At 38.0% G+C, this 20,715-nt stretch overlaps 1 protein-coding gene across 5 annotated transcripts in view; it reads right to left on the bottom strand.

Annotated features, from left to right (window-relative positions):
• NVL (nuclear VCP like) overlaps positions 1-20,715 on the bottom strand; it is a 107,737-nt gene that overhangs the window by 61,099 nt on the left and 25,923 nt on the right. For 4 of the 5 annotated variants that reach the window (XM_036850541.1, XM_036850514.1, XM_036850531.1 and 1 more), the window contains 5 exons: positions 19,798-19,942; positions 8,622-8,871; positions 6,655-6,873; positions 5,741-5,845; positions 857-919 (listed from right to left, as the gene is read on the bottom strand). In XM_036850541.1, the coding sequence (XP_036706436.1) occupies positions 857-919; positions 5,741-5,845; positions 6,655-6,873; positions 8,622-8,871; positions 19,798-19,942 (782 nt within the window). The remainder of the gene's footprint in view (positions 1-856; positions 920-5,740; positions 5,846-6,654; positions 6,874-8,621; positions 8,872-19,797; positions 19,943-20,715) is intronic. The other variant, XM_036850521.1, reaches the window with a different exon arrangement.

Genomic DNA, 20,715 nt, shown 5'->3' with positions numbered 1-20,715 from the left:
TTTTTCCAGCCTCACCCTTCATCCCCTCATCAATCCCTTCCCCTCAGCGCTTATTTTGAGTACCTCCTCCACTAGAAAGCCAAAATGAAGTGTAAGAAGAGTAAAGATAAAAGTATAAATCCTTATTTTAGGAGCAAAGTAACATATTTAATAGGAAACATAAAAAATTAGAGGGGGGATAAATTGAAATAGCCTTTTAAAACAAATGATACCACTTTCATTTCTTCTTTGTTTGAACATTATGGAATGGCATTTTACTCTTCATAGGCATGAACAAGAAATAAGAAATTCAAAGTCTCTTAAATTTAAGACATAAGCTGCTTAAATGCAGAAAGAAGTTATTATATAGTAGTTTAGTGATTTCTTCCCCCCTAAGTATTTTTATTTATTAATCCTTAACTCATTTGAGCTATACAACAACAGGACAAGGAAAGCAGATCAAATGTTAGCTCCACTATCCCCAAGCTGTTGGACATTGGCCAAGTTATACGACCCCTCCAAACTTAAGTTTCCTCATCTGTGAATCAGAGAAAACAACAATTTGTATCTCACAGGGTTGTTGAAGAATAATATATATAAAGGGCTTGACAAATTCAGAGTTAACACTTTAAATGTTGACTATTTTGGTTATTTCCATTTTGCTGGTGAGAAAACTTAGGCTCAGAGGTTAACAGAATTAATTAAGAAAGCATTTATACACAGTAAATAGTACAGGAGAGCAAAGCTCAATCTCTTCACTCCTATTGCAGTGATTTTACCAAAAAACCCGACTGTTTCAATGATCTGAGGACCCTGTAATTTGAATGACCATTACTTTTCCTAATCAAAAATAATGGCTAATGCCACAACAACTTACCATATTTAGTAACTCAGGCCCCTTGACAGATATAAAATTTAACCCAGACTCATTTGCAACAGCCTAGTAAGAGAAAAAAGACACAAGACAAACATATAATAAAATAATAACAATAATTTGTGATAATGCAAGGACTTTTTGTGGTTTATACTCTAGTTCCCCCTTTTTATAGCTGCCTCTTTCTCATTAGAAGGAGAGGAGACAAATGGGAATAAAAAGAAAATCAAAGGAAGTAAATGTGAACCTAAAACTTTCCACAGACTAGAAATCAGATGGAAATGACTTGAAACATTTATGTAAATGTTTTGTTTACATAAACATGGTATATAAGTATATTTGTAGCCCTAGCTTAGAATCCTAGTGAAATCATAATCTCTGTATAAACAAATGCCGTGCCCAATGAAAGCAATCATTCATTCATTCATTTATAAACCAGAAGTCAAAAGCATCGGTATCAGTCTTTACAGTATTTACAGGTTATTTTGTTTAATAAATAAAGATTAAACTGCATGGCTGAAAACCAAAGAGAATAACAAAGGAGAAATATATGGTTATATGTGTAGAAGAATACAAAAATTACACTGAGAATGTAGAGATGAAACTCGAATAAAATCACTCACAACTTCAAAATGATCAGGGAGGGGTGGGAGAAAAAAAAAAATGATCAGGGAATAAAGTTCTTTCCTATTCTTAGAACCTGATATCTGAGCTCAAGATTTATATTCAACACATTCCTCAGCATCTCCCCTTGGATTTTTTTTTTTTCTTTTTTTCTCTTCCCATTTGGATCTCATAAGAATTTCAAATCTATCGTTTCCAAAGCAGGACTCCTGAATTTCTCCCAACTCTCCCCAAATCCCACACCCCAAGCTCTTTTTCTCCCTATCCCAGTAAATATATTTTCTAAGCCAAAACCACGGTGTCTCCCCTTGATCTCCTGTCTTGTCAGGTCAGCCAATCCACCTGTAAGTTCTATTAGCTCTAATGCTAAAATGTAGGTGAGTCTGATACTTCCTGTTTCTCCACTATACCACAATCCTCATCCAGACCAGCATCACCTATTGTCTGGACATGCAAAAGAACCAAACCAAACCAAACCAAACCAAAAAAACCCTAACTGGCTTCCTCTCTCTCTTGCTTTCCTCCAATCCATTCTCCACTTAACTCAAAAAATGTAAATGAGCGGGGGAGGGATAAATTGGGAGATTGGGGCTGACATATACACACTACTATATATAAAATAACTAGTAAGAACCTGCTGTATAGCACAGGGAACTCTACTCAATACTCTGTAATGGCCTATATGGGAAAAGAATCTAAAAAAAAAAAGAGTGGAGATATATATATGTATATAACTGATTCACTTTGCTGTACACCTGAAACTAACACAACATTGTAAATCAACTATAATCCAATAAAAGATTTTTTTAAAATGTAAATGAGATCATATAGTTTTACTATGTTTCTCATTTATTTTCAAGTACAAATTGAAATATTCACCATGGCTTGTAAGCCTATATTTTGCGACATGACAGTTTCTTCTTAGTCCAGCCACTAGATCTTTCTCTGGTTCTCGAATTCACCAAGGCCTTTCCCACTTCAGGGATTTTGTAACTGCTGTTCCCTCTATCTGGAAGACTCTTCCCCTTCTTTCCCTGCCTCTTCATGTGGCTATCTAGTCCTTCAGGACTCTGTTAAATATCACCATCCCCTGAATACCAAACCTAAAATAGCCACAACAGTTTGTTTATTTCCATCATAACTTAGCTGAATCTGCAATTTTATTGTTTTGTTTACTGCCTGCCTCTTCCAGACAGACAATAAATTCCATTAGAGTAGGTGTCACGTTCACTAGTTTATCCCTAGCACCTTGTACAAGTTCTAGCAAAGTGTATGCAGCTCAGCAAATACTGGCTGAACAAATGAATGCATGCAGGCTCTGCCATGCAAAAACTGCTCAATATGTAGCTTATCCACATCTCGAAATCTCTGTCTTTCCGGCTGCCAACTTCTTAGCTTTCCTACCTCTCATGCTCTAAATAGAGTCAGGATACACATCTAATAAAGCATGACTCATCTACATTAGGTTTTCAACATCCATATGCGAGATAACTAAGATTTCACCCATTAAAACACCCAACGGAGTTCCTGAAATTATCAGAAATCTTCTTTGTCTTCTATTGATAAATGAAATACAGTGAATATAATTGAATTTTTTCATGGATATCATCATGAATCTTGTACTCAGTGTTAGGAGCTGTTTGCTTCCATACTATATATATAGTTGCAGATGACTAAATGATTTTTACTGTTCTCTTTCCAGTTTCCTTCTTATTAGTCACCAATTTTCAGTGTGCTGGCCCCCAGCAATCACATGCCTTTACTTGATGCTATTTATATAGTATGTGCTAGTGTTTAGAAAATTTTCATTATGTTATTGTTAGCATGAGTAAACAAAACAACCAAGGTCATCCAAAATCTTAATTTTATAACTGATTCTAGGTTGCCAGGTTCTGACTGATAAGTGGTTCCATAACTTTACTCCAGTAACACTTTGCTTCTGCCATTCCAGGACATTTTCTATTACTTCTAGATTGTAGGGCATGTAGTCATGAATCTCTTGAAGAATCTAATGAAAGTAGTGAACTCTCTCCCTGGAAAAAATACATATACTCATAATATATTGCCTGGGCTCATGGATCCAGTGAGCTGCTGAAGTCCATCCATGGAGTCCTAGGTAAGATTCCCTGCTCTAAATGGTCAGATACCAGAAATCTGACTGAACAGAGAGGGGCCAAAATGTTGGCAATCTGGGGAGGCGGGAGGTGGGAAGAAGAGGAAAAATTTGATCTATGATGTCTTAACATTATTTAGGGATTTCAAATGATCTAAGCTATCTCCTTTCTGCTGTGAGCAGAACTAGTCAAAGGCAGATATAACTAAAAAACAAACAAACATTACAAGGCACTCAGGCAAGGGAACTGCATCCACACGGTGAATTCACGCATTAGCTTGCAGGACCTTCTTTCTGGCTACGGTTTTCTAAAACTGTTGTGAAAAAACATAGACCAGCAACTGTGGTGTTCTCCTTTCCCTCCTTTGTTCCCAAACTCCTTTACAGCAATGCCCTGTAAGAGTACTGAAAGCATTAAGCAAGAAAATTTAGTAATATAAGTAAAAATAAGTTTTAAAAAATCTACATGTATATTATATACGTATATATATATACATGGGCAAATGGCACTGTGGACGTTTGGTATTTACTGAGGAGCCGCAGATTATTCGGCTGCTGTGAAACTTATTAAAAATGCCATTAATTTTGATTTCTTATTTACAAGTAATCCAAATATTTTTAAAAGTTGATAAGGGTTAAGTAAATTATAGATGGAATATTATACAGACATTAAAAATGATGACTAATATAAGATACAGACAAGAAAAATGGTTCTAATAAGCATGATTCCAAAGGAAAAAATCACAAAAGACTGAGAAATTTGCCCACATAAATATGAAAAAAAAACCCAAAACCAAAAAGTATCAAAACTTTGATCAATAAAGTAAGAATGCCAAAAACACTGACAAACTACAAATATAACAGATCTTACTATATGAAGAGTGATTATAAATAAGAAAATCACATGCATGTTAGGAAAACAAAGGATACAAACAGACAATTTATAAAGAAAAAAGCCAATAAACACATTATTTTTAAAAGCCCACTAGTAGCTTTTAAAACATAACTTAAAAACTGTAAGATAACCATTTTTACCTATTAGATTGTCAAATATTAAAAACAATGTTAATGGCTATTGATAATTTGGAGTGCTGGGGAAATGGATACTCATACCCTATAGGGATGAAACTGGTACAAACTTTCTGGAAGACACTTTGGTAACGGATCAAGTGTAACTGGGTAATGGATCATTTTGATCGAGTGGTAATGGATCAAAAGCTTTAAATACATGCATTCTTTTTATTAAAAAATCATTTAGGAATGCATTCTATTAAAATTACCCATTGAGGTACAAAAATGTAAGCACAGGACTGTTTCATGCAGTGTTGTTTTAATAGGAGAATCATTTCCATAAATTATAGAGCATCTTTATGGTAGAATACTATGCAGGCATTAAAAATACTGATGTGTATCTGTATATACTGACATGGGAAGATGTTCAAGAAATATTGATAAATGAGAAACGCATGTTTAAAAACCTTATAGTTGTAAATATATGTATAAAAATTATTCATATTATCTTGATATATATGTACAAAAGAACATCTGGAAGGACTAACAACAAAATGAAACAGTGGTTACTAGTAGGCAATAGTGAGAGGATTATAAGTAATGCTTTTCCCTTTTGCTTATCTATATTTTCTATTGTAAAAAACTAATTTTTCAAAATAACATTTGTAATAAGGAACATAGAGGAAAATACTTATAAATAATAACTATACCAAAGCAGGAAACAAGGTCAGCTACAAACTACAACTATGCAATAGGAACATAGAGGAAAATAAGGAACATAGAGGAAAATACTTAACATAAATAATAACTATACCAAAGCAGGAAACAAGGTCAACTACAAACTACAACTATGCAATAATGTTCATTAAAAACTTAGAATATAATACACAGAAAACATGAAAATTTCTGTGCTGAAATTGATGGGGTTATGGTTGATTTAAAATTTTCTTTTCCAAATTTTCAATGGTATACCTTGTGTAATTAAAATAAAAGTGGGAAACTTTCCTGAAGAAAACTGTCACTCTTTCCAAAATGAAATTCTAATAGAAAATATGCAAAAATATCTCACGGTAACATTTAAATTCATGTTATCCTAACATAGTAAGAAATAAAATACATGCAGTTGAATTATTCCATACCTTTGCCAGCAGAGTTTTCCCACAGCCAGGGGGACCAGCAAGGAGGACTCCAGCTGGAGTCACCAACCCAAGAGCTTTGAACTGATCTGGGTTACGTACTGGTGCCTGGAAAAAACAATCCCAACAGCAATCTGTTACAAATGTCCACTTTCTACTGCATATTCAAATCATCTCTAGATGCCTATTTTCAACACTGATTGTGAGGCCTGAAGATAAGAACAGTGCCTGGCACAGAGTGCTTACCTCTGTTTCAAGCATGAGGTAAATGGTGATAAATTTAAAATCCCTGCTCTTGAAAAAATTCATACTTAAATGTAAGTTCTGAAAACATTTTAGATGGTATTTCAACATTTTAAACTCAATTTTTAGAAAACGTATCTAGATTTCTAGGTTATAAAGATTTTAAGCAATGGCCCCCTTTAAGAAATCAGAAGCAGCGGTACTCTATGTAATCAAAAGCAAGAGACACCTGTTCACTATCATCTCCACGTATTTTCTCTTTCACACCTCTAAATGGATCATTCATCATTAATGAACCATGAAATGATCAGGGAGGTGGAAAAGTAAGAGTAAATGAAAATCCAAAGTTTCACGGGCATTAAAACTGCTTTGACCCTTATGAGCGTGATCAAGTTCAGAAAGTATTTCTCAAATAATTTATTCTCGGTTAAAACCTAAAATGTTTTCTTTTCTTTTCTTCTTTAAACTCACTGCCATAGAATTCAAGCACAACCAAAAAGAAAAAATCTAAAGCGGATCTCAGAAGAATGAAAACCATCATTGGGGGCCTAATAATAATACAACAGATAAAAGAAAACATATAATTAAGCCAATTTAGACATACAACCTAGTACACACGTATGGTCGTTTACCCATCACACACGCCAACAACAGTTAGCGGCAGATATACCTACCAATATTGCCATGGTGAGCTCCTCTCTAATGTCTTCCAGGGCACCAATATCTGCCCATGTCACATTAGGGACAGTGACAAAGCCTTCCCTTTTAGCAGAGGGTTGGACAGAGGATAGAGCAACAATGAAATCATTCAACTCAAGGCACAGCCCTTGCAGCTGCTCCTCTGAGAGGGGATCTCGGTTCCTTAGCAACCCCAAGAGCCTTTGCAATTCATCCTGAAAGGGAACAAATGAGAGGAAAAAATGAAAAACCACAAAGTTTGTTGAAAACGTTATTGTTTGTACTTCAAAAAATTATTACTGCAATATTTCTGTAAACTACACGAACTTCTAAGCATTTTAATAATTTTTTCCATTGGCATAGGTCATTTATTTTGCTCCAAATGGATCATTTGATTTAGTCAAGCAAAGATACACTGACTATCATCAAATATAGAAGAATGATTTTTATTTACTCTACTAGGGCTAGCTATAGCAAACATAAGCAGTTGGCAAATATTCATTTCAACAATCATGTTATTTCCATTCTTCATTTACAAATATTCACGAAACAGCTGAATTTTGATGAAATTAAAACAAAGTTACTCTGGTGGCAGTTTAATTTCATAATATGGCTCCTTGATAGTTTATCAACTAAATAGAAAGCAGGCAATTTTCCTAGTACGAATGAATCTTGAACTTCAAAGGCAGATTTCTTGCTTTGCAAGGAATATGAAAGAACAGGTGTAAAAAGTAACTCTGAATAATTCAACTTATAAAAGCCTAATTTATATGCAATATTATAAAAGGAATGAGTTTACTATTATTTTTAACAGATATCATTGTGGTTCCAAATGAGTACGGAACAAACAAATGATTTGAAAACAAGAGACCTGGATCTAAGTTCCTGCTCTGGAAAGTAGAGGCCGTGTGGCCTCGGGCAAGTCACAATCTCTTAAGCTTAGTTTCTTTGATTATGAAATGGGAAAAGTAATGATATTTACTTAACAAAGTTATATGGAGCAAGTTATGTAACATGTAAAAGCGCCCTGTGCCAGCTATAAAATGCTATATAAATGTTATACTGAGTTTTCATGACTCATAAAACTCAAAATTTTAACAGATCTTGGATAATAAATGTCCCTCTCACATTCTCAGCCCTGTCCTCCAGCACCATTTGCAGCTAGGGACAAGGATATGGTTGCATCAGCAGACTATCTTAGTATATCAAACCAAAAGGTAACCTGGAAGTATAACAAAATGCCAGTGTTCTCATAAGAGCTGGAAAACATTTTCTGTAAAGAGTTAGAGAGTAAACACCAAAGGCTTTATGGGCCATGCAGTCTCTGCTGTATGGACGTCTATGCGGATTCTGCTGTGAAGTGTGAAAGTAGAAAAAGACTCCGTGTCAATAAAGGAGCGTGGGGACCTCCCTGGTGGCACAGTGGTTAAGACTCCGTGCTCCAATGCAGGGGGCCCGGGTTCGATCCTGGTCAGGGAACTAGATCCCACATGCCTGCCATAACTAAGAGTTCGCATGCCACAACTGAGGAGCCCGCGAGCTGCAACTAAGACCTGGCACAACCAAAAAGAAAAAAAAAAGTATTAAAAAATAAAATAAAAAATAAAGGAGCATGGCTGTGCTCCAATATAACTTTAATTTACAAAAATAGGCAGTGAGCAGGTGGGCCATAGTTTGCCAACACCTGCTGTAGATTTCATAATCATTATTGTAAAAGGAATTTATTCAGAATCAACTGAAAAAAGTAAAACAACTTGTACTTTTGAAATTATAGACACTCCGGGTATAACTGATAATTACTCTAAAGATACAATGCCAATGAAACAGAAAGGCATAAACCTCAACTACATTGACACTTGCCTGCTTGTAAGATAACACATATTAAAAACGTTTAAAAAAAAAAACAAAAAAACAAAAAAAAAAACGTTTAAATGACAGTTTAAGGTACCGGTAGAGAAAGCACCTGTGTTTCAGAAGTGGGTTCAGTTCCAATCCTTTCTTCCTGGCCTCCTTCAGAGGGCGAACCTTCAATCTCAGGATTTTTCTGCTGCTGCTCCTGCAGCTTCATTAAGACCCTGTTGACCGCGCACATGGCTGCCTCTCGGCAGAGTGCCATGAGGTCAGCACCAACGAAGCCCGGCGTTAGGTGTGCTAACTGACGAAAATGAAGAGTTTCGGGAAGTCTTAGTTTTCTGCACAAAGTTTGAAGTATTCTGTAGAAAAGACAAGGAAAAGAAATTCAGATTCCTAACCTACTAGTAAAAACAAGTCACCGAGTATATTTATTTGAAGCCCTTCCTCTCTGTCGATGGTATAACAGGTAATAAGATCAAATAGCTCACTCATTCAGCAAATGCTAAATCGCTATAATATATCCCACCTTATTCCAAGAGGGGTTAATGTATATACATATCTGCTGTTTTAGAAACTATATTAAATTCTGTGAAGAATAAAAAATTGGTTTTAAAAAAATATTCTGCCTTTAAGAATTTTACAATATTACAGAGGAAATAAGACAAATGATTTATGAGGATATAAGGTAAATTCTACTTTTAGAGTAGTTTAAATGGACATCTGCCAGCAAAAAAAAAGTCTCTAAACTCAAAATCAACCATTAATTTTATTCATCACGAAAAGTTATGCTGATACAAACTTTAATATCCAATTTTATATTAGGACAGTTATTTCTCCAACTTCATCTTTATTTACTGCTCATCCTTTGTACTGTGTGAAAAATTTTGCTCAACTGAACTGGCAACATGGTATGTATCAATGAAATATGGACTCTGGATAATTATTATTATTAAAAGAATACCTTAAACAATTTCTGGTAAGATTTACTGAATAAAACTTAAAAGCAGTAAAGATATTCAGGACAAAAGGTCTGATGCCAGGGACTTCCCTGGTGGTCCAGTGGTTAAGAATCCATCTTGCAATGCAGAGGACGCCAGTTCGATCCCTGGTCAGGGAACTAAGATCCCACATGCCGCGGGGCAACTAAGCCCATGTGCCACAACTACTGAGCCCATGCACCACAACTAGAGAGCCCGCATGCTGCAACTACAGAGCCCACACGCCACAACCAGAGAGAAGCCTCTGCAGCACAACTAAAGAGAAGCCTGCACACTGCAATGTAGAGCCCCCACGCTGCAACGAAAGATCCCATGTGCCACAACTAAGACCCAAGGCAGCCAAAAAAAAAAAAAAAAAGGTCTGACGCCAGACCACTTGAGTCTGAATGCCAGCTCTGCCACTCTGTTATTTCATTTTTGTGCTCCAGTTTTTCCATTTGTTAAACGTATATTACAGTAGCACTTAATAGTAGGGATGTTAAGTGATTACATGCAAAGCTCCTAGAACAGTGACTGATCCACAATAAGTGCCCAATAAATGTTTGTTATTATTTTTACATATGGTGACATTATAAATTAAATTGGACAAGGAAATATATTTTGAAATTTCCAAATTTGTAGGAGACTAATATTTTCAAATGTCAAGTTACTGGAGAATAAGTTACTATACAAATGTCATTTGGGATCATGTAAATGAATAGAAGCAGATAAACATTTCTGACAAATGAGAAATAATTCACTTTGATACTGTAAACAATAGTAGCCAAGAAGAAGTCCCATTATAGAACTACTTCCTAAAGATACAGACCTGATTTGCTGCTATGCATAAGAATACTAAGAAATTTAGAATGTTAAGAAAACTAGCTAAGATAAAATAAATATCATCCTTTTTTCAGTTACAGTCTACTCCTGAAAAAATGTAATTTTGGTCATCATACTATGGAAACTCCACGGGAGGAGAAAATAACCATTAAGAGATTTCCAGTTTCAACACGGTTAAGTAAAAGTGTTTCAGCAATATTTCCACCCCACTCCACCTCCAAAACAAAAACAAACAAACAAAAAAAGAACAACAAACAGGAACACAAACTCCATGGTCAAAGAACCTAGGAAATTATCTGTACTCTACTCCCTCTCCCCAAACCCCCCCATCCTATCCTGGAAGTACGGCAAAGAATTTGCAACAAGAGGATCAGTCTTTATCTCCATGAGGTCTTTAAAAAGCTATCAACATTTGTCTTAGGCTATAGGCTTCAGTATGGCTCTATAATAAAGACAGGTATCTACACTGATATGAGATATTGAAGGAAACAGATATTTGTGGAGGGAGGGTGCTGATATATGCATATTTTACTACCAAAGAAGAGAAAGGCCACCCAACATGGGTCTCTCGTGTCAGCTCTAGCTGGTGCCCTAAGAACTACAAATCCTTATAAAGATTCAAGTATTAGGAATTCCCAGAATAAAAATTCAGGTTTAATAATATATTTGACTGTAAATGGGATGAATTTTAACTAAGTTTTAAAAAATAAACCTTTTATTTTATAAAGTTTTAGACCTATAGAATTAGTGCAAAGATAGTTCAGAGAACTCTGTACACCTCATACACCTCTCCTGTCATTAAGGAAAATTTTCAGGATTACTGGCCCAGTATTTTGTAGAATGTCCTTCAGCTGGGATTGGTCTGGTATTTTTGTCACGATTAGACTAGGGTAAAGCATTTTTGGGAAGAAGACCACAGAGGTAAAGTGTCATTCTCATCATATCGTTATCAAGGATACATACTGTCAACACGACTTACTGTTGTAGATGTGAACCTTGACTACCAGGTTTGAGACAGTGTTTGAAAGGGTTTTCACTTTGAAGTTACTCTTCCCTCCCTTTCCATACTACACTCTCTGGAAGTAAGTCACTTATGCCTGGCTCACATTTAAGAAATAGGGAGCTATACTCCACCTCCTTAAGGGCAATGCAACCACATAAATTATTTGAAATTCTTTTGCATCAGAGACTTGCCTATTCTCACCCATTTATTTATTCAATCATTTATTTCTATCAGTATAGACTAACAAGTAGTTGACTATCTGTAATCTTGAACCAAAATTTATGAAGAAACTTGTGGAGAATGGTAAATGACCCTGCAGAGGGCACAAAGTCAAAATTAACGTTTTGCAGAGAGGTGAGCTATTGAGAAGGAAGTATATGTGTCTGGTGGAACCTCAAAGACAGTGAACCAGAGGCATCAAAGTGTTGAATTACAGAAATTAGGGCCACAGCAGGGAGCCAAAACACAGAAATTATCTGAAAATCTGCATAAGAAGTCTGAAGACCCCACATACCCTCCACCCTATCAACCAGCAGGAGACCAGCAATGTACCCTCTGGTGAAACTGAACCAGGAGAGGGAAGCCCCAGGTTTGTGGACAACAGTAAGATCAACTCTGTCAGAAAAAAAGGTCAAAGTCTGTGTCCAGTTGCTCAACCTCCTGCCCCTGCCCCTGTCAGAAGACCAGCAGCTAGACGGACAGCCCCATGGTGTTGTCTGAAGATCTTTTTCTGAAAAATCCGAATTGGTTCAACAAAAAGAATCTACAGAAATAGATATTTGGAGTTTTCTAGCTCAAAAGTTAGCTGGTCCTATGACTGCCTTACAATGGCACTCACACTTCAACAAAGTAGCCTGTACTGCACACATGCAATTAGCCTCACTCTTAAGCTGCCAGCATGAAATAGTAATAGTAACAGCTCTCAACTGTCAAGACTTACCACATGCCAGGTCCTGTTATTATGACTTTATAAAGATAGCATTTCTCACTGCAGTATAATATACAGACCAAAACAAACACATATACACACATATACATATACAAAGAAAAAAAAAAACTTGGAGGAAACAGAGTGCAGAAAAAATTGTAAGAGGGCTAGCAAATGAAAAAAGTTTGGCAATTACGAATTTCAGAAAAGTTACAAAGGTAAATAAATGAAATGTGATCCTCATATAGGAACAATATTTATAAAGATGAGAAATGAAAATGCTAAATATGGATATAGTCAAACTTCATAATATAACTACATACTACAAATATATGAACACGTTTGGATATCAGATAAATTATTATTTGTTAGGTATATAAAGGCATTGTGTAATGCTAAATAAAAAGTCTTTATTCATTAGATATGGACGTATTTATAGCTGAAATGATATAATGCCTGGGATTTGCATTAAAATACTCTAAGAAAAAAAAAGTGGGGGATAAATAAAATAAGACTGTGAAAATGTTGATAATTATTGAAACTGGGTGATAAAAACATGGGGGTTTATTATTGTGACCGTTCTAAAGCATGTTTGTAAATTCTCAACCCTCCTCTCAGTGGGAGGTGGGGCTATGACTCCTCTTCTCGAATCTGGGCTGACCTGAGTGAGCAATCAACCAATAGAGAAGAGTGGAATTGACGCTATGTGACCTCACTTCCAAGGCTAGAAGATCTACTGTAGAAAGAGCTTAGACCTCGGTGTCCGAGTCCAGGCCACCCCCTCCGGCATGGCCCCAGGTGGACTGGTGACCGGAGGACGGAGGGCCTTGCTCCCGGGACCTGCCTCTTCCTGGGCCTCCTGGGGGAGAGTCACACACCCAGGTGACAGGGCTGGGGTGTGTTAAGAGTGGCTGGTTTCGAATGCTGTTTTTTCCTCCTTTTGATGTAATGTTTTACAAATCCTGAGGTCAAGAACAGCAGTGCTGCCCAAGCTCCCAGTGCAGGGGGCCCGGGTTCCACCCCTGGTCAGGGAACTAGATCCCACATGCGTGCTGCAACCAAGAGTCTGCATGCCACGACTAAGGAACCGGTGCGCCGCAACTAAGGAGCCCACGAGCCACAACTAAGACCCAGCACAACTATAACGTAACGAAACGTAACAAAACATAACATAACATAAAATGAACAGCAGTGTCACTTCAGCCTGTTTCCTGCGATCCTCATGCTGCAGCCCTAACCTGCCATGGAAGAACCCTTCCACCCTGAGGCTGCCCGACTCTGAGGAAGCCCACACTATTCTGTAAAGGGTGCCACATGAGAGGCCTTCAGCGGACAAGACGAGAAAGGGGTTGGGGGGGCAGGAGGCAAGGAACAGACAAGATCAAATGATAGGTATACAGATAGCTAAGTAGGCAGACAAGCACAGCCCCGCTGCCCTAATCCCGCACATGTTCTAGCTCCAGCTAGTCTCTGCAGCCACAGGAGACCCTGAGACATAACCAGCTGGCTGAGCCTCTCTGAATTCTTTATCCACAGAAATGGTGAGAAACAATAAAAATAAACTTGGGGGTGCTTTGTTTTGCAAGAATAGAAACTGAGTTCTGGCACCTACTGAAGGCCTCTGCGCCCCCGTCTCACCTGCCTCTGCCCTCTTCTCCACTTCATGGACCGTCATGCTCTGGACCTTATCAGCACCTGGGTCTGTCCCACCTCTGAAATCACTAGCTCAAGCATCTCCTCTTTGCTCAGTCTCCCACACACCTGTTTTCAAACCTCAGTAGGTTCTTGGATTCACCACCGCCTCATCAAATAGTCCTGTTTTTACAATTTAAGAGTCCATACTCTCTTTTTTTCTTTCTTAATCTAAATTCTAAATCTCTGCTTTCTCTGTGCCTGAGCCTAGACTGTTGAGCATTGCTATGGGAAAAAAAATCATTAAACCAGCCCTACTGGTACCATTCCATATCCCAATCCTAAACACTGCCTGAAAATCCTGTTATCCTAGCCAGTTCATCTCAAATTAGCCAAGAAAGTAATTTCAGACCTTCATCCTCCTCAAACCTCTAACCTATCCATCATGAGCCTCACTTTCATCAGAAGATCTCGCTTTTTAATTCATAGAGACAACGCCCTCAATTTTCCAGTACCAAACTGATAATCCTTCTTGCCTGCATATCCGTTCTTTCTCCCTTTACTATCACGTCAACAAATTAGCCCTCATTCTAAGGCCAGCACCTATGCATAAGCTGACTCCCTGCTCCTCCCATTTCTCCTTCCCATCAACCCTTAAAGACACTACTCAAGTTTCTCCCACCTTAGAAAAGTCCTCTCTTGACACCCCATTACCCACCTCACGAAGCCACCACCTTCTGCCTTCTCCCTCACTGCAGACTCTCCTGACCGAACTGTGGAAGTCTGCTGCTCTCGCTTTTTCAGTTTCCCTTTACTCCTCAACCATTCCAACCTGGAGTTTACCTCTACCATTCTACTCAAACAGCTTTTTGTTAAGGTCACTGGTGACCACTAGGCTGCTCAATTCAAAGACAATTTTTCAGCCCTCCCTGGACCTCTCATTCCTCCCTCTGGAAACACAGACTTCTCTTGGCTTCCATTATGCAACTTTCTCTTCATTTTCCCAATGCTTCTGGCTGCCCCTCCTACATTCTGAGCCTGTTAGCCTCTTCGGGCCTGTCCCAGAACCTCTGACACTTTCTCTTCACACTCTCTCTGGACAATCTCATCTACTTTAAACTTCAACTGCCATCAATACATTGATGATTCCTAAATGTTGGCTTCTGTGGAGATCCAGACTCATTTGTCCAATTGCCAACTTGACATCTCTACTTGGACATCCTGCAATTGCCTCTAAACTCCATCTATCCCCAAATCCTCTTCTAAAATCTGCTCATCCTCCAGTATTTCCCACCCCTTAAGCACCTGAAAACCATCAGGTGCTTAAGCGAAAAATTTGGGAATATTTCCCTCTTGTTCATAGCCCCCACCTCTCCACACATATATTCTATTGATAAACATAACTTATTGATTCTACTTCCTAAATGTCTCCAGTTATCTCTCTTTGCACTCCCACCTCTTCAAGCCCGCCCACCATTGCCTCTGGATATCACAGCAGCTTCCTCACTGGGCTACCACAACCCATCTTGCTCTCCTGTCATTCCTTATTCACACTGCAGCTACAGTGACCTTCTCAAAACAAAAATCTGTTTCCATCACTGTCCTGCTTAATTTAATTGCTTCCTACCACTTACAGAATTAGTCCAAAACCCTCACCAAGGTATCTGTGAGCTGGATTCTGTACACCTCTGCAGCCTTTCCACATCCTGTCTCTATTTCTATAGCCATATTCTTCTTCCAGTTCCCTGGACACACTGAGCTCTTGGTCACCTTAGGGTCTTTACACATGCTATTCCTACCAATACTCTCATCACTCTCACCATGTGATCAGTTAATGCTATTTATTCTTTGAGTCTCAGCTTCCTCAGAGAAACCTTTAAGAACCGCCAGACCGGGACTTCCCTGGTGGTCCAGTGGCTAAGACTCCGCCCTCCCAATGCAGGGGGCCCGGGTTCAATCCCTGGTCAGGGAACTAGATCCCGCATGCCACAACTAAGACCAGGTGCAGCCAAATAAACAACAAATAAATTTTAAAAACATTAAATTAAATTAAATTTAAAAAAAAAAAGAGAACCTCCAGACCATATTAGCTTTGCCTGATATATCCTCCCTAAGATCCTGTCTTTGTCTTTTTGTACTCATCACACTTCTGATTTTTTAAAGTGGTGACTGAAGTGTCAACCATTGTGTCTCCTTGGTAAACAACAGGTGCTTAAATATTTCTTCAATTAATGACTTCCTAAGAATTATTATTTCTAAGAATTATTGATAAAATAAACACTGATGGGGCTTCCCTGGTGGCGCAGTGGTTGACAGTCTGCCTGCTAATGCAGGGGACGCGGGTTTGAGCCCTGGTCTGGGAAGATCCCACATGCCGCGGAGTAACTAGGCCCGTGAGCCACAACTACTGAGCCTGCGCGTCTGGAGCCTGTGCTCCGCAACAAGAGAGGCCGCGACAGTGAGAGGCCCGCGCACCGCGATGAAGAGTGGCCCCCGCTTGCCGCAACTAGAGAAAGCCCTCGCACAGAAACGAAGACCCAACACAGCCAAAAATAAATATAAAAATAAATAAATTAAAAAGTATTCGTTATCTGAAATTAAAATTTAAGGAAAAAAAAAACACTGATGTAATTCTATTAATATATTAATTCTATTTATATAATTTCCCCATCTTAGAATTTAATTCATTAACATCTGCATATAATAATATAACTAGTTTGCTTCTGCCTTCAGAGCTAGATAAAAGTATAAATATAAGAAAACTGTATTCTGCCTTTGTCAAAGACTCAGTCAGAAATACTCTTCCAGGACTTTCCTGGTGGTCCAGTGGTTCAGACTCTGTGCTCCCAATGCAGCGGGCCCTGGTTCGATTCCTGGTCAGGGAACTAAGATCCCACATACGGCAACTAAGCCCACACACCACAACTACTGAGCCCACGCACCGCAACTAGAGAAGCCTGTGTGCTGCAACAAAGAGCCCAAGAGCCACAACAAAGACCCAGCACAGCCAAAATAAATTAAGTTTTAAAAATTATTAAAAAAAAGAAAAAAAAAGAGAGATACACTTCCTTAGGAGGGGAAATTAGTGTTCAATGGGTATGGAGTTTCAGTTTTGTAAGACAGAAAAAGTTCTAGAGATTCACTACAATGTGAGTATATATAACACTACCGAACTGTACTCTTAAAAATGGTTAAGATAGCAAAGTTTGTATGTGTTTTTTTACCACAAAAAATTTAAAAAATAAATACAAAACTTCTTCCTTAAAAAATTCTACCTCATAATTATATTCAAGAGCTATCTTCTTTCAGGCTTGACCTTGCTCTTCCCAATTGGCCTTAAACATAGTAAACATTTAATACCCCTCTTTAGAAAAATTCTTCCACTAGCCGTCTAAGACTTAGCTAGACCATTACAGCCTACATAAAACACCAATGTATGCCTATAGAATTTACTTCCTGAATCTAAAATGGAGTTTGAACAAACCGACAAAAGGCAATCATAAATAACTGTAGATACCAGAAATAGATGGATTTTATTTATTAAGTACAAAAAAAAAGGTACCTTTAGAGGAGAGAACTCTGACATTTTTCAAGTGATCAAACTTAACATCACCAACAATGAAACAAACTGACACTATGAACTTCCTGAAATGTTCTGAGACACCTCACCACGAATGTAGTATTCTTGCTCAAAATATTTAACCCGAATCTAATCATGAAAAAGCAATCAGATAAATTTAAGTTGTAGAGTGATCTGCAAAAGACTTATCTAGACAATTCAAAAATGTCGATGTCATGAAAGTACTCTCTCCTCCAAAAAGGCAGATTAAAGGAGATTAAAGGGACATGACAACTACATAGCAGGTTTGCTCTTTATTGAATCTAGGGTAAAAAAAAAAAAAGCTAAACAAAATGAAAGATTAAAGGTACAATGGACAGTTTTGGGGCAACTGGGAAAATTAGAATAGACTGTGTATTAAATAATATTATTGCCAGTGTTAAATTTCTTTAGTATGGAAAATGGTATGATAGTTACACAGGAGAATTATTTACAGCTAAAGTGTCAGGATGTCTTCAACTATCCTTCAAATGGGCTGGCAAAAAAAATAAAGATATATATACACACACACACAAATATATGATGTTTTTATATACAGAGTGAAAGTAAACACGGTAAAATGTTAACAAGTGGTAAATTCAGCTAAAGGACATACAGATATTTATTGTATTATTTTTTCAACTTTTCTGTAGGCTTGAAAATTTTCAAAATATGGCTATCTAGGAAAGTCCTTTAAAAACTTTGTTGATGATGGAATAGTGATCAATGGACAAAGGATTTTATCTAGCAGGGATGATGGGCTCTACTGTGTCTATGTCTCTACCATTAAGTTTGGCACTTAATCAAAAAAAGGCTTGATAAAGGATACAGGCCTTATTTCTCTTTCTGTACTGTAAGCATGCTGAAAGCAAGGACTTACAATTTTTTATATTCCTCATATTACCTACTCCAGTGGTATATACATATAATATACGCTCAATACATGTTTGCTGAACAAATACAAACAACTTAAATACTAAATAATATTATTTTGCTGTGGGTATAAACATGTTAGTAAAGAAACCTGAATGGTTGAGTAACTACTTAAAGATTATATATGTGAGAATGCAATGAGCATACCTATAGATGACACTGAATACAACAGCTGAAGAAAATGCCAATGAATCAAAAGCTGAAGTCACATTAAGTACTGGGAAGAAGGCAAGGATGACGTGTTCCTTCCTAATGCTTTCTCCTGTCCAAAGTGTCTTCTGATCACTTTTATGTCCTGCATTCATGAAGTCTCCTGTCCTTTATCTCTTCCCTTCTCCACTGTCCCCATAACTATACTTTCACTACATACCACTTTCTCTAAAAGCCACTGGTGATCGTGTACAGCAATTTAGTGTCATTAACTTAAGCCAAAAGTCATTATAAATAAGGTATTTCAGGGCTTCCCTGGTGGCGCAGTGATTAAGAATCCGCCTGCCAATGCAGGGGACACGGGTTCAAGCCCTGGTCCGGGAAGATCCCACATGCCACGGAGCAACTAAGCCCGTGCGCCACAACTACTGAGCCTGCGCTCCAGAGCCTGCGAGCCACAACTCCTGAAGCCCAGATGCCTAGAGCCCATGCTCTGCAACGAGAAGCCACCACAATGAGAAGCCCACGCACCGCAATGGAGAGTAGCCCACGCTTACCGCAACTAGAAAAAGTCCGTGCGCAGCAACGAAGACCCAACTCAGCCAAAAAAAAAATATGGTATTTCAGCACATTACTAGATTTTCTTTACTCCATTGCCTGAACAGTGCCTCCCGAGATATTTTTGTTACTGAGATATTGGTGGATGTTTCTTTGCTCTACGGACATTCAACCCCAATTACTAGGAAAGGTTGGTCCTAGAGCAAACAGACAGCTTTCAACTCTCTGGCTATCATTTAATTATTTGTCAGGGAACCTATGACCTTAGGCAGATTAGTGCAACAAGTTAAAATACTTGTTAAACTCAGATTTAGCCTACATGTGGACCAGTGAGCACTATTCCATAGCTTTAGACACTCTCCCTAGGCTGATCGGCCACCTAAAAAACACAAGACACTGTTAATAAGACCAGATAAATGAGTATGGATACATAAGTCCAATATCACTACTGAAAAAAGCAGCCTGAAACAACTGCCGTATTAATGAGTAAATTGTTTTCTTAAGCATTAATTTAATGTGGGCTTTCTCCTTTCCAAATCAATTTCACTGACACATAAAGAGAGAGAGAAAGAAAAGGCTACATGATATTTCTCACCCCTCATTTTCAAAGCATTCAGTTCAGATGATGTAGTGGCATATAAACTTCATTCTCTAAGAGTATACCTTTCCCTGGATGCTTCATCTGGGATACCTAGGCATATCTCTCGGTCGAACCTTCCTGCACGTCTCAAAGCAGGGTCCAAGGAGTCTGGTCGGTTAGTAGCTCCGATGACTAGGACCCGAGCTGTAGCGGCCATGTTATTCAGATCTAGTAAGAACCAGACACAGGATGAGTGGTGAACAAGACACTTGACATTAAGGATAATAATGCTTACACAAGTCACTTAAGTGGTTAGAGAGAGAGTATTACACACTGACAGCAATATATATATAGGTATATAAAACTAACATTCACTAAATGTCTAATATGGGAAAGATGTGAGGAAAATACAAACTTTGTCCTCAAGCAGCTCAATCTACTTGAAGCACAGTAAGCGTAAACAAAGCACCACAGTGATACGATGGAAGATATTATGAATTCAGGCTGAGGAATCCGGGAGAACTTAGGGAGGAGGTAACATTCCAGAAAAGGCTTGAAGGGTAAACAGGATATTGATAAACTGAAACATAGGTTAATGAAATTTTACATGGAAGAAATGGAATGAGCAAAAAGCACAGAGGTACTAACAGGTGTGGCATGTTAAGACAAGGTGAGTGGTCCACCAATAGGGAGTCTTGGCAAGACAGAGTAGTATGTATCTCAAAACAGACTCATGGCATTGAGATGGGGGAATACAATACAGTCTCCAGTTGCTCTGGCCTAATCCAGATACAGATTTTTATTAATGGACAGAATGCAGCGCCTAAAGTGTATTTTCCACAAGTATTATTTCTCTCAACTGAACCAGGGGTGACTGGCAGAGAGTCTGAGGTTACACCCCCTCACAGGTAACTAAAGCCTCTATCAGCCAAGTCGTGAGGAATTTAGAGTATATTCTTTTGCCAACAGGAAGCCATGAAAGGTTCCTCTGGTAAGATTTG

The sequence above is a fragment of the Balaenoptera musculus genome, chromosome 1 (genome assembly GCF_009873245.2).
Source record: "Balaenoptera musculus isolate JJ_BM4_2016_0621 chromosome 1, mBalMus1.pri.v3, whole genome shotgun sequence".
In the NCBI taxonomy this organism is placed as follows: Eukaryota; Metazoa; Chordata; class Mammalia; order Artiodactyla; family Balaenopteridae; genus Balaenoptera; species Balaenoptera musculus.
The sequence above is the reverse complement of the archived record's forward strand: the minus strand, read 5'-3'. Positions and strand labels throughout refer to the sequence as shown.